This window comes from Lepidochelys olivacea, assembly GCF_965140295.1.
Source record: "Lepidochelys olivacea isolate rLepOli2 genome assembly, chromosome: 8".
Classification (NCBI taxonomy): Eukaryota; Metazoa; Chordata; order Testudines; family Cheloniidae; genus Lepidochelys; species Lepidochelys olivacea.
Genome location: NC_140418.1, coordinates 30,502,197 through 30,524,599, shown reverse-complemented (window position 1 = coordinate 30,524,599; position 22,403 = coordinate 30,502,197). Strand labels below are relative to the sequence as shown.

Below are 22,403 nucleotides of genomic sequence, written 5' to 3'. Positions count from 1 at the left end.
AGCTGACTCAGGTGCCAAACTCCAGGAGAGAGTTCATGACAGTGAATCCCGACTGAAGGGAGCTGCCTCCCTCTGGTCCAGAGTTTGGGTTCAAATTGCCTTTTGAGGAGAGGGGTTTTTGCCACACCCCTTTCCTCAGCATTTCCTTTTGGCTATCTCAGGCAGCTTCCCACTCAGCTTGAATCCCTTTTTTAGACAGGTTTCAGAGTAACAGCCGTGTTAGTCTGTATTTGCAAAAAGAAAAGGAGTACTTGTGGCACTTTAGAGACTAACCAATTTATTTGAGCATGAGCTTTCGTGAGCTACAGCTCACTTCATCGGATGCATACTGTGGAAAGTACAGAAGACGTTTCTATACACACAAACCATGAAAAAAATGGGTGATTATCACTACAAAAGGTTTTCTCTCCCCCCACCCCACTCTCCTGCTGGTAATAGCTTATGTAAAGTGATGACTCTCCTTACAATGTGTATGATAATCAAGGTGGGCCATTTCCAGCACAAATCCAGGTTTTCTCCCCCTCCCCCCCCAAACAAACACTCTTTACCAACAGGAGAGTGTTGGGGGGGGGAGGGGACCTGGATTTGTACTCCTTTTCTTTTAAGACATCTCTCTCTCCCCATACACTGTATAGGGAGCCTGGGTGCCCCTGCCTGGTCGCTTCTCTGAGGCCCTGTCTCCCTCTGTCAGTCGCTCTCCCCCACCCTCACTCACTTTTACTGGACTGGGGCAGAGGGTTGGCATGTGGGAGAGGGGTGAAGGCTCTGGCTGGGGGTGCGGGCTCTGAAGTGGGGCTGAGGATCAGGGGTTTGAGGCACAGGAGGAGGCTCTGGGCAGGAGCTTGGGGTGTGGGCTCCGGCTGGTGTGTGGGCTCTGGGGTGGGGTTGGGGATGAGGGGTTTGGGGTACAGGAGGGAGCTTAGGGCTGAGGCAGGGGGTTGGGGTGTGTGTGGGAGGTGTGGGGCGCAGGCTCTGGGAGGGAGTTTGGATGCAGGAGGGGGTGCAGGGTCCCTGCTGCGCTTACCACAGCTCTCAGGAAGCAGGTGCCAGGTCTCTGAGCCCCTAGGTGCATGGACAGCCAGGGAGGCTCCATGCGCTGCCCTCGTGCCCACAGGCACTGTCCCCGCAGCTCCCATTGGCTGTGGTTCCCAGCCAGTGGGAACTGCGGAGTTGGCACTTTGGGTGGAGGCAGCGTGCGGAGCCTCCCTGGCCAGCCATGTGCCTAGGGGGCCTGGTGGCCACTTCTGGGAGCCATAGGGAACCTGTCTTGGCCTCTAGCCCCCACTGCAACCGGACTTTTAGTGGCCTGGTTGGTGGTGCCACCAGGGTCCCTTTTTGACTGGGCGTTCTGGTCAAAAACTCAATGCCTGGGGCCATGTTAGAGACTATTGATAGAAGAAGCAGTACCTGGAAAAGGGTATGAGTTTGGTCATGCAAGCTGGGGTTTGTCTTGTATAGTGACTTTGGGCTTGCCAGAAAAGGAGAAAGACTTGGTGCACACTGACCAAGGAGAAATTTATGAGGTAATAGCAGTGAAGGCAACAAAATATATACAGGTGAAATAAATACTGATGTCTGTTTTCAGAAATGCTGCATCTCTGGCTTAACACTTCACACCCTTTCTGTCAGGCCCAGGTCATCCTGGCCCACCAGTGAGCCCTTAGTGAGCTGTGTCATGAGGTAGACACAACTGTGTGCTTAAGAGGAAGCTGCGTTTGTTGACTTAGGAATTGCAGCCAGCCAAGGGGCTTTGCTTGGAAAGGAAAGTTTCATTCAACAGACCGACAACTTATGCTTGCATAAGAGAGACAATTAGGACTTATGCTGAGGAAAAGAGGACCAGCAGGTACTTTTTGTTCTGGAATTGACCTTATCCCATAATTAGTTCAGGTCGCGGTACTCAATTTGATTTTTGCATGAGGTGATCAGAAGAATGCATTTTAAGAGTATAACTACTTAAGACTTTAGGTCAAACAATACCATCTTTCTGTGGACAGATAGCTCTCTGCAGAGTCACTCGAATCCAGTGTCAAGGTTCCTTCCCCATTCTGAACTCTAGGGTACAGATGTGTGGACCTGCATGAAAGACCCCTTAAGCTTATTCTTACCAGCTTAGGTTAAAAACTTCCTCAAGGTACAAACTTTGCCTTGTCCTTGAACCCTATGCTGCCACCACCAAGCGTGTTAAACAAAGAACAGGGAAAGAGCCCACTTGGAGACGTCTTCCCCCCCAAAATATCCCCCCAAGCCCTACATCCCCTTTCCCGGGGAAGGCTTGATAAAAATCCTCACCAATTTGCATAGGTGAGCACAGACCCAAACCCTTGGATCTTAACAACAATGAAAAAGCAATCACGTTCTTAAAAGAAGAATTTTAATTAAAGAAAAAGTAAAAGAATCACCTCTGTAAAATCAGGATGGTAAATACCTTACAGGGTGATCAGATTCAAAACATAGAGAATTCCTCTAGGCAAGTTAACTTAAATTACAAAAAGACACAAAAACAGGAATATACATTCCATTCAGCACAGCTATTTCACCAGCCATTTAAACAAAACAGAAATGTAACACATATCTGTCTAGATTACTTACTAAGTTCTAGGACTCCCTTCCTTTTCTATTCCCAGCAAAAGCATCACACAGACAGACAGACCCTTTGTTCCCCCCCCCCCCGCTTTGAAAGTAACTTGTCTCCTCACTGGTCATTTTGATCAGGTGTCAGCGAGGTTATCCTAGTTTCCTAACCCTTTACAGGTGAAAGGGTTTTGCCTCTGGCCAGGAGGGATTTTATAGTTCTGCACACAGAAAGGTGTTTACCCTTCCCTTTATATTTATGACACCAGCACTCATACTGTCAGGCAAGATCATAGGCCAGCCAGGAAGAGGATAAAAAAACCCAGTTATATTGGAAACCAGATGGATTGGTATTTAAAGGAGAGTGGAAGTTTTACAGCTCTGTCACAAGTGGGAAAGATGAAAGCTGGTGGTCAATAACCTCCATATCAGAGACATTGCTTGTTGAGAGACAAATTTGAAGTGCAGAGCTTTCTTTACCCCATTTTTCCTTCTGCAAACAGCTCACCGAGTCGTACCCTTTTATTGATCTAACTGTAGTCATGGAACTGATGAGATGCTGTTACAAGAAGGAAGGAGAAAAATTCTTCTTCTTAACCTCTGAGGATAGGACAAGAAGCAATGGGCTTAAATTGCAGCAAGGGAGGTTTAGGTTTAGATTTAGTTGAGAAAAACTTCCTAACTGTCAGAGTGGTTAAGCACTTGAATAAGTTGCCTAGGGAGGTTGTGGAATCTCCATTATTAGAGATTTTTAAGAGCAGGATAGACAGGGACGGTCTTGACCAGCGGTTCCCAAACTCGTTCCGCCGCTTGCGCAGGGAAAGCCCCTGGCGGGCAGGGCCGGTTTGTTTACCTGCTGTGTCTGCAGGTTTGGCCGATCGCGGCTCCCACTGGCCCCGGTTCGCTGCTCAAGGCCAATGGGAGCTGCGAGAAGCGGCGCGGGATGTACTGGCCACCACTTCCTGCAGCTCCTATTGGCCTGGAGCAGCGAACAGTGGCCACTGGGAGCCGCGATCGGACGAACCTGCGGACGCGGCAGGTAAACAAACCGGCCCGGCCCGCAAGGGGCTTTCCCTGCACAAGTGGTGGAACAAGTTTGGGAACCGCTGGTCTAGATAGTGCTCATGCCATGAGTGCAGGGGACTGGACTAGATGACCTCTCGTGTTCTTTCCAGTCCTATGATTCTGTGCCTTTACACCACCTAGCTTTGCTGTTAAACTGTAACGGCTTTAGTACAGGAATCTGTTTGGTACAATTCTTCCATTGAAGAGTATTGTGTATGCTTATGGTGCAAAATTCCTGCTTAAAAGGTGGGTTATTCCTTTAGTTTGATAGTACACCATTTTGACATTTGATATCCGAGTCGGTATAATTTGGACACTACAAAGTTTCATTACTCAGATTGTCAAGGAATGTGGTTTCATGTTTTGTGTGGGCGGTCTGGTATAATGCTTAAACAATTACAAATCATGCTAAAATATTATTTGCTTTTGTTGACGCGTGGATGGATTAGATATTTATTGATAAATGTTGGTGAACATTGATTTTTCTATACACACGCAAACCAACAAAAATATGTCCATAGAAATTAATTAACTGAAGTTACAGATCTGCAAAGTAAGAAAAATGCTGCTTGAGAACCAATTAGAGTTTGATTTAAGGATATTTACTTTTAATGTTTTGTCATGTGGTGTGGACAATTTGCATTAATGGTTATATAGCATCAGTGTCTACTGTCCTAAATAATTGTCTGACATCACCCCCCCCGACCCCACCCCGTTGTCTAATCCCTGCATAATTTTGGACAGCTGTGAACATTTAAATTGATAAAAATTAAAAAAAAAATGCTTAACCCAGAACTTAGCATAACATTTTTCCACTATGAAAGACTTGTTTTTAACCAGGGATTTTGCAAGTGTAGAGGTTTCTCCTTCATTATCTTTTATGGTTATGATCTCAGTCAATAAATGGCTATATGTTGAGCTCTAACTTAAAATCTAAAGCAGTTTTCAAATAGGATTCCACCTTTTCCACAGAATGCAGTTTTTATTGGGTTGAAATATATGCTTTTAAATGAGTCCTCTTCCTCTCCCACTGAACCTTCTAAAGGATAAATGATGCAAGTGCCCTATTCTCAGTTCAAAATTTCATGGCTTCAAGATTGTCCTCCTGAGGTTTACTTCTTATGTTAGAGTATTCTTGTACTGGAGGGTGGTCCAGTAAAACAGGGGTTCTCAACCTTTTTCTTTCTGAGGCTCTCCAAACATGCTATGAAAAACTCCATGGCCCACCTGTGCCACAATAACTGGTTTTCTGCATATAAAAGCCAGGGCTGGTGTTAAGGGGTAGCAAGCAGGGCAGTTTCTTCGGGCCCCATGCCCCCCCATGAAGCTAAGTAGCTCAGGCTTCTGCTTTAGCTCCAGGTGGCAGGGCTCAGGGACCCAGGCTTCAACCCCACGCAGCTAGCAGACAAGGGCACTGTAACCAAGTTTGTTGTTTAGTCCTGTAGCAGATCGAGCACTCACTGCCACGGCGCCTCCTGCTGGTTGCCTCGGGAATTAGCTCAGTTCTAGCACTCTGAGTGCCTCCTGCTGGCCGGTGTCTCTCCTGCCTCACAGACTCCGGTGTCCTCTCACCCTGGGTTGCTGTCCCATAGCAGTGCCCTCACTCTCTGGGTCTTCCCTCCTAGGGGAACCCCCTCCCCTATGCCCACCTTGCCTCAGTGGCTACTGCCAGTCATCTAGCCCCCTTTCTCTGGGGCAAGTTGCAGTCTGTAATGGCCATTCATCATTGGCAAGGGAGTTGGACCGGCTGCCTCTGCAGCCCCAGTACTTCCTTAGGCCTTGAACAAGGCCTCAGCCTGGGGAGTTGCCAGGCTGGAGCTCCCCAGCTCCTCTTGACTTTCTCCAGCACTACTCTGCTTCAGGTACCCTGTGCTCCCAAGCACCTCGGCCCTTCCCTCTCCAAGGCTGGAGTGACACTGACCCAGCTCCTCCCTTTGCCTTATATCAGGGCCAGCTATGGCCTGATTGGGTATGGCTACAGCTGTGGCTGCCTCTTCAAGCAGCCTACCTCAGCTGCCTTTAACCTTTTCTCCTAGGAGCGGGATAACTGTCCCATGACAAGTCCATTGTGGGATCTGTGATGCTTCTTGACCTGGAAAAGGAAGTGACATGCAGAGGAGAGCAGTCTCTGAGAGGGGAGTAGGAGGCTAGAAGCAATATCTTGGCAGCTCATTGGGGAAGGGATACAAGTGAGCAGGCAGTTGAAGAGTTGTGCCTGAAAAATGGGTTGAACAGTGAAGCCGAAGCAGGCTGTGGCTGGCAAAGGGTTTGCAGCAGCGACAGAGTTGTGGAAATAGTTTGCACACAGAGGTGTGAGGCAGCTACCTGTCTGGACGAAAGTACAGGGCAGAAGGGGCCGCAAAGAACACTATACGGGAAGCTGTAGCTAGTATGATTTCCAAGCCAGTGCTGCTTTTCTCTTGGAGAGAAATGGGTTGGAGAGAATGTTTGAGGAGCCCCATGGAGCACACTAAGGCTTTTGATTTACAGGACTGCCCATAAGAGCTTTGGGAGAAAGGAGGCTGCAATTAGATGATAGTGATGTAAGCCTTTGTACCTTTCCATTCTGCTAGCCCTATTAAATTCTACTACTTTCAGTACCTGCAAGTGCTGCATGAGACTCTGTCAAAGCTAGAGTCAGATCACTGTTTAGAGTAGCTACAGTGTGGCTTCTTGACTTTGTGGTAGACAGAGCACACTGCCAAGAGTGGCTAGCGCATGCACCCACTGAGTGAATCCCTGCAGTGGAGTCAGTTACAGTGTACTGACTGGTTGTTGTTAAAACTACTCCAGCTGTTTAGAAAATCCCAGTCTGAGGGAGTTAAACACCCAGCTCCTACTGAAGTGCAATGTGGCTAAGGTGAATTGAAAATCCCACTCTTCTCCCCCCCCCCGCCCATTTCCCCCAAAAACTCAGTTAAAAGTAGCATCACTGTGGGGGGGGGGAAGCAAAATTCATCAGTATTAGTAAATCTTTACTCATTTTATATACTCCCTTTTATATATGTACTCATTTTAGATTTTAATAGGAAAACTAGTTAGTACAATTTTGAGTGCTGATAAAACCAGTGGTTCTCAAACTTTTGTACTGGTGATCCCTTTTGCATAGCAAGCCTCTGAGTGCGACCCCCTCCCTATAAATTAAAAACACTTTTAAATATATTTAACATCATTATAAATGCTGGAGGCAAAGTGGGGTTTAGGGTGGAAGCTGACAGCTTGCAACCCCCCATGTAATAACCTCGCGACCCCCTGAGGGGTTCCGACCCCCTGTGAGAACCCGGTGATAGATAAATGCCCAGGTGAACAAGTTGCATTCTCTTCAAACAGAGTTTTGTGAGGCTACTGAAGTGCCTGAACATGAATTTCTGTTTTCTTTTCTTTGCAGGGACTTAGACAGAAATAATATCTCAAGAATCACCAAGATGGACTTTGCTGGGCTGAAGAATCTCCGTGTCTTGTGAGTATAAAACTAGTTTGGCCTTCAAAATGCTGCATTAGACCATTGGCCTCCAAAAATAAGCACCAGGAAAGATGTGTGCTGCTGATGCCTATGTACTGTAGAACAGTTTACATCCTCTAGTTGTGAAATAGCATCCACATCAGACACTCTGTACAGTTTCTATAACTAAAGCACTGATTATAGTTTTATGCTGTGCCTTAGGACAAGAGATGAGCTCTAAATTTAAAATCAGTTAGTGAAAGTGGTTCAGTGAAGTTTGAAGACAAATTACCACTGATTTTATGCTATGTGTACACTGTTCTTTTGTCGTTAAAACTTGTTAGTTGGGGTGTAAAAAAATTACCCTCCTGACCAACAAAAGTTTTAAAGACAAAAAGCGCAGTGTGGACTGTGCTTTGTCAGCAGGAGATGTGGCTACATGGCATACCTTGTAGCGGTATGGCAGTGTAGACATAGCCTTAGTCTTGGCTAAGTTTTAGATTTGGCGCTGTATGAATCACAGATCATAGTGGCACTGTGACACTGCAAAGTTGCAGCTGGAGTTGAGCAATATTAATAAAAATACCGGTCTTATTAGTGAGTTCATATCTGGTTTTCTTTAACTGGCTTGCTGATTTTTTTTTCTTGGAAAATCTGTAGTATGACAGAAGTAGCTGTGTAGCATGTACACAGAACGGTAACATTAATGTATTCTGTATAGAAAAATTCAGTACTAAGCTCCTGTTGGCTGGGCGTTGTATAATTCCCTGTGTCCCAAATTAACGGGAGAACAGCAATTCAATATTATGTGTCCCATTTAGCTCACTAGAAGCCTATAGCTAGTTTATTGCCCTCAAGCTAAAGCCCTATAAAGTGACCAGTAACAAAAACCACTTGTGCTTAGCATTGCACAAAAGAGGGGCTCAGAGGTGGTTTTTCCTACTCTTTCCCCAAATAAGCACCTGTGAGAAGTGCAGGTACACTATAGGTAAGTTAAAAGCTAAAGTGAGGGAAAATCTTCTATTTCATCCACTTGCCCTCTGTAGCGAACACATTACTTTTACACCACCTTTTGTACAATTATCTCAGTCCTTAAAGTCCTACAAGATGCCTTGGAGATATATAGTGGATGAACTTTCTAACATTGTGAATTAATGGGCAGATGCTTAATATGGTTGTGATGAAAATACAAATATCTTCCACTGTTCCTTCAAAACGTATGGCATAAACTCTTATAACTATTCTAATAAATTTGAGATTTTTGTTATTTAGTTGTAGAAGACTGACTTCCCTGCTTTGTTGCCTCCACCTGCAGGATGAGACTACTACAGCAAGAATTTTCTGCTGCTTGGAGCCATATAAAGTTTGTTGGCTTATATCCCAGCTCTCACTATTTCTATGGGGGTCCTTATTAAAATAACATTTACTGACATGGTAGTGTGACTGTTGGTAAATGTTTCTTTTACTGACTGCTATGCTTTGTGTACTGTACAAAATATTGGCTAAATTATACCACATGAGTTATTCATGATAAATACAGTGAAAATCTGGCATAATCTGTGTTACGTACGTACGTATGTACATACGTGTGTGTGTGTACACATAGTTGGATCCAAACTACTTGGAGTGGAGACCCCCCACCCCAGTGACATTTTGGAGAGGCAGGAATTCACCCAGCATGCACTTCAACACCTTTCTCAGTGACTATCAATCACACTGATCAGCAAACACAGTCCAAATGCCCCTAGCATCCAGTCCATCAGTCACCGATGAAGGTGCTGCCTTTCCTGTGGGCTCTGGCTGATTATCACATGTGGTGCAAGCTCATAATGACCACAGAGGCCAACTGCTCCATGGGCCTGCCCCACAGTCCTGAGCTGAGATTGTTGGCATGCTGTGCCCCTGCAACAGACGCTTGTGCCCTGTCTGCCCACAGAGTCCCTTCTCCAATGGCAATCCCATCTTCCAGTTGGGAAGGAGCTGGTGGCAGGCAATGACACTGAAACAATTTTTATAGTGGGGGTGCTGAAAGCCATTGAACCAAACTGTAAACCCTGTATATGAAGAAAACCAGTTCAAGCCAGGGGGTGCGGCAGCGCCCCTAGTTCCAGCACCCCCGGTGGCAGGAAATATAGGCAGGATTTCCTGCCAGCCCTCTAGCCAGTCAGGGCTCTGTGAGGTGTGGAGAAGCCCTCTTCTCTTGTGTGTCCATCCCCTAGCTAATCAGAGTGCCAGGGCCATGTGTCACAGCACTGCAGCTCATATGTGGAGTGGGGGCTCCACTTACCTGTCAGTGAGCCCCCCTTCAGTACATCACTTCAGTGTTAAATGGTTGGCCTGACAGGATTTCAGTGGGATTCCACGTAATGGTAAATAAAGACAATTCCAGGCATTTCTACTTGCCTCCAATCTCTTCAGCTGATTCATCCCCGCTTATGCCCTGTCTCATGGGAGGAAAGGAGAGACAGGGATGTGAAAAAGGGACAGAGTGCCTGAGCACTTCCCTTGGTAGCTTTTACCATTCCCTATGATGCAGACCCACTGTCTTTAGTGGTCACAAACAGCTGGCACTCCTGCACCCTTGGAGAAGCTTCACTGAATAGGAACTGCTCAGTAACCTCCGGAGGAGTCTGAAATCCCATGCAGATGCTTATGTGCATGCACTTTATCACTTAATGCTTTCTCTGGATTATTTGCCCTGCGTTAATCTTTTGATGTTGACTACGGGCTTCCATCCTTACTTCCACTGAATAAAATTAAAATGATTGGAAGTGCAAAGAGTAAAGTACTAAGGGGGCAGAATCAGGCCTATAATAAACTAATTGCAAGATTTTAATGGGTTTTGGCAATAAAAAATAAAAGTCAATAATGTGGTTACTAGCCCTGGTAATCAGGATGCAGTTTACATCCATGCAAAAACTACCAGTGATATGTATTTTGGACTGTAAATTTAATCTTCTGTTGGTGGTAGAAGTGACCATGGAAAAAACACTGCCATTGGTGGCTTTCACCAGTCTATCACTATCACTGTAATTGGTGTTGCTGTGAACAGCACTTTTAATCAAGCAATGTGTAGAGAAATGGCAGAATAAAATATTGTCTGTATAAGGCGTTCTATTAAATTATCATTGTCAACTGGTATTTCTTTAATCATAGGCATTTGGAAGAAAATCAAATCAGTATGATAGAGCGTGGAGCATTTCAGGATCTAAAGCAACTTGAACGGCTGTAAGTATGTCTATTGCATACATGTTGACTTAAAGAACTAAAGATTTTCTGCCTTATTTTATGCATCCTTTTTATTGTGTTTATATAGTGACTTAAAGAAATAATATGACTAGAATGAACAAAAAAATTGACATATTAGAGTTAAGAATAGTTTAAAACAGAGCTGAGTTTTTTAGATTAAAACCTTGGTATCCATGATTTCTTGTAATTCAAAATAATATTAACAATAATTTGTTAAGAAAACTGTAACCACCAATACATATTTTATATTCTAGCTAATCACTGAGGCAAAGTTAGTCAGGTCTAAATTTTATCTCACTTTGTTTTCTGAAGTTCTCAGGATGACTTCTCTAATTAGATGAATGGTGATGGGTTGTTTTAATAGCCAGCACTACTGGGAATTGCCATAGTATAAATGCCCTGCACTTCCATATGAGAGTAGAACTCCTTGTGTCAGATTATCTATACAGCTACGTTTGCTTTATACTCATTCAATGGCAGTGATATTGGTGGAGTCCCAGAGGTGTAAAATTGGACTTTGAGTAGAAAATAAGGCCCTTGGTTTTCTGCTTTTGTTAGTGATTTAAATAAAATGGATCTAAAAGATTTAGATAATCTTAAATCCATCATTTACAAGGCCACTGGCCATGTATTATGGTATATAACGGGGTCTGTGTAGAATTCTATATATGAAGGTAACCACAGTCTCATTGTTTTGGTTGAGTGGATCTGCTGTGCATAGGGTGGGAGAACACCTCTGTCTAAATCGGCATGGTGAGTAGTTAATTTTGTGTACACACAATAGAACAAAGAAGTCTGCTGTGCTAAAGCAACTGAGGCCTTGCCTTAATTATCGACAAGCGAGTTGCTTTTTTACACATTGACTTATCTTTTGACAATTCAGGATTCACTCTTATAAGAGAAATGTATATCTTGTCTAGGGTTACAAAACTGCTTGAAATTGAAATGATGTAGTTAAGATTCACACTGAGATTGTAATCTGCTCCTTAGAAAAATAGATCTTGAAATATAAAACATTGTTAAGGGTACAAGAGTGGTGATTTTGTATGTTGTGTTCAGGGAAACATCTGGGAAGTAACAGAGTAACAAAGTTACTTACAAAATAATAAATGCATAACCTGACACTAAAATTACGATTGTTTTAGCTAAAAATTTGTTCTTCTTTAAAGAAAATGTCAGCACTAAGTCATGAAGTTTTACATCCATTATATGTGCTTTAATGGAATAACTTCCTTCTCTCCTCTTCCCCCACTATTTGTTTATTTCTTTAAATGATTCCTCATCTACCTAAAAGGAATATTTGGGAAAAATGCTAGGAAGATACCTAAATGGATAACATAACTAGAAAGCAAATCTTTTCTTTATGTTGTATGTTTTCATTTGTGTGAAACCAGAAATAAAAGAATGGGGTTCTTCTACTAGTAACTGCTAAAGTATGTGATATCTGAATGCCTCCCTTAAATTTTCTCTCTGTAAACTCTTAAGTTGGCCTGCTACATACTGTATACTCAAAATCAAACATACACTGTATCTCTCCTTGCTTTTAGGATTACCTGTCATTAAAATGTTTCCTAAATGAATATACCTTGAATTTGAGATTGGGAAACTCACAACTTTTCGGTGCTTCACCTCAAGTCATTTTATAGGAGATGACTATAAATCTAATCTTTTGCTATGGATCAGTGTGCTTTGGAGAAGGAATTGTGGAAAGTTTGGCATAACTTTAAGGGCTAAATTGCAATGTTTTAGGCAATATAAAAACTATTTGATTAACTATTTTCAAGCACCACAAAATATTAATGCAGAAAATACGATAGCTGAATTTAAAAAAAAAGAAGCTGGCTTTTTTCCATTTAATTTATTTCAAATAACAAATAAAAATTTCACTTACACTGCTGCAGGCTTTGGAATACAGTTGGCTTTTGATCTCTTAAAGTGGATGCAAAAGTAATCGTTTGCTTTTTTTAACAAAGCAGCTGCAGTGGGTCAGACTTTTAAAAACTTGAGTAATTTTGTTCCTGGCAAAATATTGTACATTACATTTTCTTATTCAAAATAACAGTGGAAATATATTGCTTTTTTTTTACAGTAGTGATCACTCAAAGGGCATTAACCCTAAATGAATATTATTTTCTCTTAATGTAGTTTAACTTGTCTAGACATCAGAGCAAAACCCTCATTAACTAAAAATATGGACAGAGTTTTCTTTGTGAAATTTATTGCCTGTGATGTCTTTCCCCTCCTTTAAATCAGTCTAAAACTGTAAAACTAAATGTCTATATAGGTTCCAGTTATTGATGTCACAAACATATTTCTTGATAACTTTCCAATTGTTTTACTTTTACCATTTGCATCTCTAAAATCGTATAACTTAGCTTTACTGAGTGGACGGATGTTAGTTCTCAAAATACAAGCAGAGCATCCAAAGGGCAAATTTCTGTCAAAAATTGTAGCAGATGAGGAAAGTGTGAGGCAGACTTAAGCATTGAATTCAAGTCACAACATGGGGAGCTGTAGTGCAGACTTGGTAGTTAAAATGATATTGCAGACAGTAACTAGCTATTTCTGATCAAGCCATTTTTTTCTTCACCTTTCCAAGTAGACTGGGTTTTGATAATATCCATTAGATATGGAAACCCACATACAACAAGGATTCTGCAAGCTGTCTTCTGCACTTCCTACGTTCTTTAAGGGCCTTACTTTCTCTGTCACTGAGCACCTACAACTCCAATTCAGTTAAGTTAAATGGGAGCTACAGGTCTTCAGCACATCAAAAAAGTAGGGTTTATTTAGTGGTTTTACACCACGGATTAGTTTTTACAACATTGTCACCTTCTATGCCTTTCTAAACCAGAACTAAAAGGGTCAATTTCTGTGGTGGCTAAGCATCAAAAGAAAAAATGGTTTAAACAAAACATATGTAAAACTAATGTGTGCAGGTAGTCTGCCTTACTTAAACGTTTGTTCTTCTGCAGCTGTAGGTCCAATCCTGCAACCTGTGCTGCATAGGCCAACTCCACATTTGTGCACTACCCTATGGAAGTTAAGAGTCTTCATGAGTGTTCAAGTGTCCACCTTCATGAAACAGCTTACAGGACTGAGGCCCTGAAACAGCATTAGTATAAGTCTTCTATCAGGTTTGATAGCTACTGCTCTTGCTGTCATAATCTTTGTAGCACAGAGGTACAGTACGATCTTCCAAAATGTGTGATGAACTTATGTCTGCTAAAGGACTTCATGTGTCAGGTCTTGTGAATAGTAGGAGTGCTCAGTAGGTATTTAAGTAGTTATGAAAATAGCTGAAAGAATTTGGAGTGCCCTCCAAGAATCTTCTAAATGATACCCCAGGGTTCAACTCACTTGGCTGGTAGCACTATAACCATTTTAGGGTAACTGCTCTACCTTTTGGTATATGGAATATCTCAGAAGACAGCATCACTTGCTTAGTAATTTCCAGCTCCTTCACATTAGAACCCTATCCCTTAATTCAGTTTATGTTTCATTGTATAAAATGAAATCATGTAGTCAACTGTTATTCATGCTTGTTTTATGTAGGGTTAATTATTGGACTGACTGTAAAACATGACTAACATTGCTGATGGAAAGCCTCAAGAAGCAGAGATTTTTGCATGTTGCTAAGGAAAATTAAAAAGACATGTTCTGAGAATTCAAGCATGATCTAAACATATGCCAATGAGCATGGAATTGTTTAAAGAGAGTAATTCACAAGGTAGAATCTTGGGTACAATTTGTAAGATATCAATTTCAATCAAGCCTTCTAAAATTGCCATGGCATGAACTCCAGCCCTTTCTTAATTAAAGAGATATTTGGAGAGTCTGTTGAGCATGTGAAGTGCCATATAAATGCTATGGATGATTCAAGTTTTAGAAAGATGATTCCCATTTTCTAAAATGGAGACTAGGAAACTTAGTGTTCTCCAGAGTGCTCTTTAATTGCCAATACTGGTATCCAATGAGGGGCCAATAAATATTTTTATACCTCTTTAAGCTAATTTGGTGTAGTTAAGAGATCAAAAGTAAAATCCTCCACTGAGGAGTATCCTAAAGATTTGTGATCCTTTCTCAAGGTCAGATTAACAACTTCCTCTTCTCCCATAACCTTATGATTAAACTGGTCCAATCCCTGTAAGTGCGGGATGTAGTACTCAGACAGGATGAATAAGTGTCTAATGTGATGCACTATTTCTGACTTTGCCTTAACTTATCTAGAACACATAACATTGGAATATATCTGAATAAAAATAGAGTTTTACAATATAGTTGGATCTGATTTGTACTGTGAGCTTAATATGTGTAATACTGTGAAATATTGGCACAAAAAAGTTGTAATACAATTAAAAAACAGTATTTTTATTGACTTGTTTGTTTGGACCCTGACATTTCAGCTACACAATCATACTTAAATTTATAAGGTAACAAAGCGAGCAGAAAGGTCGTTACACGTTATACAAACAAAATGAGACACATAATCAAGAACGTAGGTGTACTATAGTAAATGGATAAACTCATGATACTGGGCATGATGGGGCCCAAAGTACAGATTGAAATCCCTCCCACAACCAGATGTCATACATCTCTGTAGAATAAAGAGGCAGGATACAAGACATTAAATAGTCTTGACTTTAACACAACCGTCTGCCAAAAATTGTCACACAGCCCTACTGTCTTCAAAAGGGTTGACTTTAGCTCACAGTTTGTTCTTTCTCCTCAGATCAGCTTCTTTAGCTTAGACTAAAGGATTTCAACATCTGAAAACACTAACAATATGTTTCTGTTTCTAAAGGATGGCAAAAACTATAAATATAGTCAAATCTAATCTCTACAATGTTCGGAAAAATAATTAGCTCTCAGACAAAGAACTTGGATGCCAAGTTTTAACTCCAGAACCCTTGTTTTGTGCAGCGATAGAGCTTTAAAATGGAAATTGGGTTTGACCTTTAACTGGAGAGATGCTACTGTGTATGTTTCTATAAGCTGAATTTTAAATGTTTGATTATGACATTAAAGTGTGTTGTTTGGGCATAATGTACTGTAAAATCACTATTAGTGACCAAGGATGCTAGTGGAGAAGAATAAATTGTTCTGAGAGATGCTTTGCAATCTAGACCTCATCAATTAGGACTGAACAGGCTTTAAATAAATCATGTAATACAAAAAGCATTTTCCACAATTAACATGCTGAGTGGAAAGATTGCTAAGTGGCTCAGAGTTGTGGGTAAAATAATAAATGTATCAGATAGTTCTTCACTATTGTAAACAAAAGTTTATTGCAGACCTGTGGCATCCTAGATGGATCTATGCTTATGCTGTTTATACAGAGTTTGCAGAGTTCCTTTACATCTGGCAAAAATGATTTTTTTCCATATTCCTAAAAATCTAAGTTTATGAATCACCCAATAATAGAGCAGAGTAACAAAGCAGTGGTTTGCATAAGGTTAAGAAACTTCTATTTTCTGTGATAGCTATTCAGGAAAAGTTTTCAAAATGGTCATTTTCTATTAGTGAATTGTGAAGAGTGTATAAATGCTGCACCTGTGATGAAGGGGTTAAAAAGCTGCTATGGGCAAAGCTGGCCATTTCACTCATGTCAAGAGTGGAATAAGGGCTTAGAAAGCAGGAATTTCCCAGCAGCTGCTGGGCAGTTCTGGGACAGAGCAGACAATGGCTCTATAGCTCTGAAAGGAGACTCCTGGAAGCCTTCGGGGTACTGCCCACAGGAATGCCATTTACCAGTCCCCCTCCCCCCTCTCCCCATGTCTACAAGGAGACAGTGACCCTGGGGCACTGTCTGGGTAAGACAAGTTTGCAAGCCTCATAACACAAGAGCTAGGGGGCACCAAATGTAATAGGTAACAGGTTTAAAACAAAAGGAAGTATTTCTTCGCACAATGCACAGTCAACCTGTGGAACTCTTTGCCAGAGGATGTTGTGAAGGCCAAGACCATAACAGGATTCAAAAAAGAACTAGATAAAATCATGGAGGATAGGTCCATCAACGGCTGTTAGCCAGGATAAGCAGGAATGGTGTCCCCACCCTCCTTTTGCGAGAACCTGTGAGTGAGTGACAGGGGATGGATCACCTGATGATTACCTGTTCTGTTCATTCCCTCTGGGGCACCTGGCACTGGCCACTGTCTGAAGACAGGATACGGGCTAGATGGACCTTTGTTCTGACCCAGTAGGACCATTCTTATGTTCAAGGGGAGTTGATTAGGTGGTTGGTACCACTATGCTCTACCCCTTTTGGGGTTAGGAAATCTTAGAACATACAAAAGAGACTAGGGGAGTGGGAGCGGGAGCCAAGAACCCTACCCCCTTCAACACAAATGGACAGTTTAACTCAATTTGTATCATAGACACCCTTACTTAGGCAGATGGGGGTGTCGTATGGATTTTTCAGTGTTTATACTGTAGGAGGCACCTGTCAACAGCCTGGGCACTGTGACAATGATGACAGTAGATGACCTGCTCATGTTGGTTTGCTGTGAGTTTTACTATTTTAGTACTCCAAATGTGTGAAATTTAGATATTCTGGAACTGCAGACACTACACTTGTTCTTTCATCTCGCTAAGCCATATTAATTTATATGTAACAATCTTCCTGTGTGACCTTTTGGGGAAGAAGCTTAATTGTGCTATGTACCTCAGTTTTCCTATAACACATGAATAACCCTTTTCTAGCTCAGAGTAAATGAGCATAAAATCATTGATTGGGACACACCAGAGACATACATTTGAATGGATTTAAAGCAGCAGGCTGTTACATGATTAGGGTGATAGAACCCCTGAGTTAATAATTCTTTGGGCGGTGGGGAGCTCAGAGTAATGTGCTGCTGCCATTGATTGAACTTTATATAATGTTACATTGGCTCAAGCAGCCAAAATAAATGTTCCCAAGCTATACCCTTGGCTGCCAAAATGATGATTAAGATTTCAGATTTGCCTTCTTCAGTTGCATAAGTCAGAACTGTTAAGTGGCCTTTTTAGGACATTTCACTGTAGTTTCGTTTAAGTTCCTGTGATTTAGTGAAGCATTACTCTTTCCTGTAAATTGCATACCAGATCTGGTCAGGGAAGATCAATGTTTCATAGATATCTTTCTCTTATCTTTGCTGTTCCCACAACTCCAGTGTACGCTAGATTTAAAAAAAAATTATGGAAGGGGAAAAAAATCTTCTAGTCCAAAAAGTTGTTGTTTGAAAGGAATGTTTTGAAATCTCTTCTACATACTTTTCCATATAGAGTCAAACTACTCTGACCAGTTACTGAACAGAAGAAAATAAACTAAGTTACAAGCTGTGTCATGCAAATATTCAGTTTGTTTTGTGACGAGTGTCACATGTTGGATCCCATCTGCTTGAAAAATGCCAACCATGCAAGGTTTTATTGGAACTGTGGTGAATTGAGCATGGTGCAAAAGAAAGCACATGTGATATAAAGATTTAAAAGATGGCAGCGTACATGTAGAATATGAAATAAACGGAAAGCTATTTTTAAATATGCAACTTCAAAAATATTTGTTTCAATGTGACACTGACATATAATTTGACATTTAGGATAACCCCTACTTCTTATCCCTGATTTAAAGTGAACAACAGATTAACCCTATTGTTATCCCCCATAACTTGGACACCTTTTGCTGTTGTCATTTGACTCCATTGGGTTTCCTGTGGAATTCCATGTAAGTGTAAATAAAGACTATTCCAGGTATCTTAACAAGTGTCTTCATAATTAAATGTAACATCCATATGTTAAAGAATAGCCACACAGCTACATATGAATCTGGCAGGTAGGTAAATAAATTATCCACACAGAGGGCTCAGTGCTCCATACAAGAGATGGGCTTTTCAATGTGCCTTGAATGTTAATAGATCCAGGCTATTTTAAAACAGAGAGAGTGAAAACCAAATTGCAGAGTCAAGGGGCCTCATGAGACCCTCCTAGCAACTTTTGTTAGCATCCTAGCCACACACCTGATTTCAGATGGGGAGACAGAGCTGGAATGCCTTTGCTGATCGAAATGTGTGACAGTCTGGCACAAGGAGAGATGCTCTCTCTGGAACATTATCAAACTTCCAAGTCAATTAAGGCTCTATAGAGAGAAGATTTCAAACTGTGATGAAAGGTGTGCATCTGATAGGATGAGTGCATGTTATGGAATGCTGGTATAGTATGTGCTGTGGTGAAGCAACACCCAGTAAGCAGGTAGCCACTTTCTGCACCAACTTTAGCTTCTGAATAATTTTAAAATGTAGTGTTATGAAGAGCATCTTATGCTGTATTTTGGCTATGCATAGTGCTGGTCAGTTTTTTAACATGACTAGTTGTTTCTATTTAAAATTGTCAAATGGCTTAAGTCATCTTGTCATTTAATTGTCAATCTTTTTCTTCTTTTGGAAAGGATTTAATTTGTTGAGGAGCAAGAAAGACTTCAATGTTAAGAAATATTGAATTTATTTTTTACCATTTACTTTAAAAAGTCTCATGTATAAATATTTGCTAGCAGCTTGGCATTGCATACCTATAGTACAACAATATTTATTTCTAGCCACATACTGTACTCCCATTAAACTTGGCATTATTTCAAGGATCAAAGGCAGCATATGGGATGCTGAGCCAATATAGCTTTTATTTAAATACAGATATGTTTTCATCTTGAAGTATATATCATGTATTAACATTCATATGAGTTAGTTAAGTAATGCTTCAGGCATTAAAATGAGGAACCACTGTGTGATACACATACATAGTTTATGCAGATGGAGGATGCTATATTCTTTGGAAACCAACTAAATAAGATAAAGAAGTATTTCATTGCCAGTCAAAAGCAAACCACCACAGTTGGGCAGTCTGCAATGTGATTAGTATACAGTATGTGAAGTCCAAGGACTGGAAAAGTAAATGTATTCTAGTTTAGTACAGAAGTGCACTGGCAGAGTAGCTAATTATATTTGGTACTGGTTAGCGTTTGTTCCTTGTAGATTTGAAAAGTTACCTTTCCTCAAGCATCAGCTGACATAAATAGTGCAAACATATTTGAAGAGAGAGAGCTTGGATTTGATTATGTTCTTATTACAAAGGACAACTCCACATAAAAATGGAAACATGGAGGAAAATAATTACATAACTCTCCTCTTCCAGGGATCTCCAAGTGCTTACTTGTCTGATGGGACAACAAAATCATAATTCTAAACTTACTCGTATGCTTCAGAAGAAGCATAAGCCAAAGCATGAAAATAACTGATCTTTCTAAGGTACTCACCATCTACCAAAATTCGCTGCATCAAACTGCCTGGAGTTAAGGATAGTGGTCACTTAGGGGATGTCTACACTATGAAATTAGGTTGATATTATAGAAGTCGATTTTTAGAAATCAATTTTATACAGTCAATTGTGTATGTCCCCACTAAGCGCATTAAGTCGGCAGAATGTGTCCTCAATACTGTGGCTAGCATCAACTTACTGAGCGGTGCACTGTGGGTAGCTATTCCACAGTTCCCGCAATCTCTGCTGCCCATTGGAATTCTGGGTTAAGCTCCCAATGCCTGATGGGGCAAAAACATTGTCGAGGGTGGTTTGGGGTACATGTCATCAGTTGCCCCTCCCTCCCTCCATGAAAGCAATGGCAGACAATCCTTTTGTGCCTTTTTTCCTGGGTTACCCGTGCAGACGCCATACCATGGCAAGCATGGAGCGTGCTCAGCTCACCGCTGCTGTTGTGAGCATTGTAAACACCTCACGCATTATCCTGGAGTATGTGCAGAACCGGACTAAGAGATGCAAGCACGAGGACGATTGTGATGAGGATATGGACACAGATGTTCCTAAAAGCATGGGCTGTGGCAATTGGAACATCATGGCAGCAGTGGGGCTGGTTGATACAGTGGAATGCCAATTCTGGGCCCAGCAAACAAGCACAGACTGGTGGGACTGCATGGTGTTGCAGGTATGGGATGACTCACAGTGACTGCAAAACTTTCGTATGCATAAGACCACTTTCCTTGAACTTTGTGAGTTGCTTTTCCCTGCCCTGAAGCCAGGAATACCAAGATGAGAGCTCCCCTGACAGTTGAGAAGCAAGTGGCAATAGCCCTGTGGAAGCTTGCAACACCTGACTGCTGTCGGTCAGTTGGGAATCAATTTGGAGTGGGCAAGTCTACTGTGGGGACTGCTGTGATCCAAGTAGCCAATGTAATCACTGACGTTCTGTGATCAAGGGCCTCTGGGAAATGTGCAGGTCATACTGGATGGCTTTGCTGCAATGGGGTTCTCTAACTGTGGAGGGGGAATAGACGGAACACCTATCCCTATCTTGGCACCAGACCACCTTGCCAACCAGTACGTAAACCGCAAGGGGTACTTCTCAATGGTGCTGCAAGCACTGGTGGATCACAAGGGATGTTTCACTGACATCAGTGTGGGAAGGCTGGGAAAGGTGCATGACCCTTGCATCTTTAGGAACTCTGGGCTGGTCGAGCAGTTGCAAGAAGGAACTTACTTCCCAGACCATAAATCTACCATTGGGGATGTTGAAATGCCAATAATTATCCTTGGGGACCCAGCCTACTTCTTGCTCCCATGGTTCATGAAGCTGTACACAGGCAGCCTGGACAGTAGTAAGGAGCAGTTCATCTATAGGCTGAGCAAATGCAGAATGGGGGTAGATGTTTGAAAGCTCGCTGGCGCTGTTTGCTGACTAGGTCAGACCTCAGCGCAACCAACATGCCCATTGTTATTGCTTCTTACTGTGTGCTCCATAATATCTGTGAGAGTAAGGGGGAGACATTTTTGGCGGAGTGGGACGTTGAGGCAAATCGCCTGGCGTCCGATCTTGAGCAGCCGGACACCAGGCAATTAGAAGAGCACAGCTAGGCGCGCTGTGCATCAGAGAGACTTTGAAAACTAGTTTCATGAGTGGCCAGGCTACGGTGTGACAGTTGTGTGTTTTTCTTCTTGCTGAAAACCCTCCCCCTTTGTTGATTTTAATTCCCTGTTAGCCAACCACCCTCCCCCCTTCGATCACAGCTGGCAAAGGACCTAAAGTAACTATATTGTTTTGAAACCATGCATTCTTTCTTTATTAATTAAAAAAAAAGTGAGATAACTGACAAGGTAGCCTGGGTGGGGTGGAGGAGGAGGGAAGGACAAGGCCACATTGCTTATTGAAGCCACACTACAAATCAAAACTGTTTGAATGACAGCCTTCTGTTGCTTGGGCCATCCTCTGGAGTGGAGTGGCTGGGTGCCTGGAGCTTCCCCCTTGTTCCTGGGCATCTGGGTGAGGAGGATATAGAACTTGGGGAGGAGGGCAGGCGGTTGTACAATGGATGCAGCAGGGGTTTGTGCTCTTGTTGGCTTTTCTGCAGCTCCAATAGATGCTTCATCATGTCCGTTTGCTCCCCCATTAGCCTCAGCTTCGCCTCCTGCCTCTGCTCATCACTCACTTAATGCTTTCCTGGCCTCTGCCACTGAATGCCTCCATACATTAAGCTGTGCCCTGTCAGTGCGGCAGGACTGCATGAGCTCGGAAAACATGTCATCGCAAGAGCATGGTTTTTTTTTGCCTTCTAATCTGTGATAACCTCAGGGACGGAGATGATAGGGGGAGCATAGAAACATTTGTACCTGGGGGGAGATAAAAAGGGAGAGTAAAATTTAAGATGATACATTTCTGAGAATAAAAAGGAGACTCATTCACAGTGAATCAAGCAATTCACAGCCGTCAGCACATGTGGTTTAGATACAAGGTCGCATTTTGCCTTTTATATTGAGCGCCTGCCAGTATGGTGACACATCAGAAATGGCTGGGCAACAGAATTCGGTTTCCAGGCAGCCATGGTAAGCCTTTTGGTATGAGGGGGTTGGCTTCTTATGCCTTCATAACGTGTGGGAATGGTTTCAAACTGCAGCACCATCCTTTCCCATAGCAAACAATGCCAGTTGGGTTTCACATTTAAAAGGAGGGGCTGCGGTTTTCGGGTGGATGTGCAGCACACACCTCCCCTCCCCCCGCTGCATGGCTATTCTCTGGGATGATCCTTTTTAGCCAAGT

General features: G+C 42.2%; 1 protein-coding gene across 1 annotated transcript in view; it reads left to right on the top strand.

The window, feature by feature from the left end:
• SLIT3 (slit guidance ligand 3) overlaps positions 1-22,403 on the top strand; it is an 810,486-nt gene that overhangs the window by 38,444 nt on the left and 749,639 nt on the right. The window contains exons 2-3 of the mRNA XM_084636935.1: positions 7,028-7,099; positions 10,238-10,309. Of these exons, the coding sequence (XP_084493061.1) occupies positions 7,028-7,099; positions 10,238-10,309 (144 nt within the window). The remainder of the gene's footprint in view (positions 1-7,027; positions 7,100-10,237; positions 10,310-22,403) is intronic.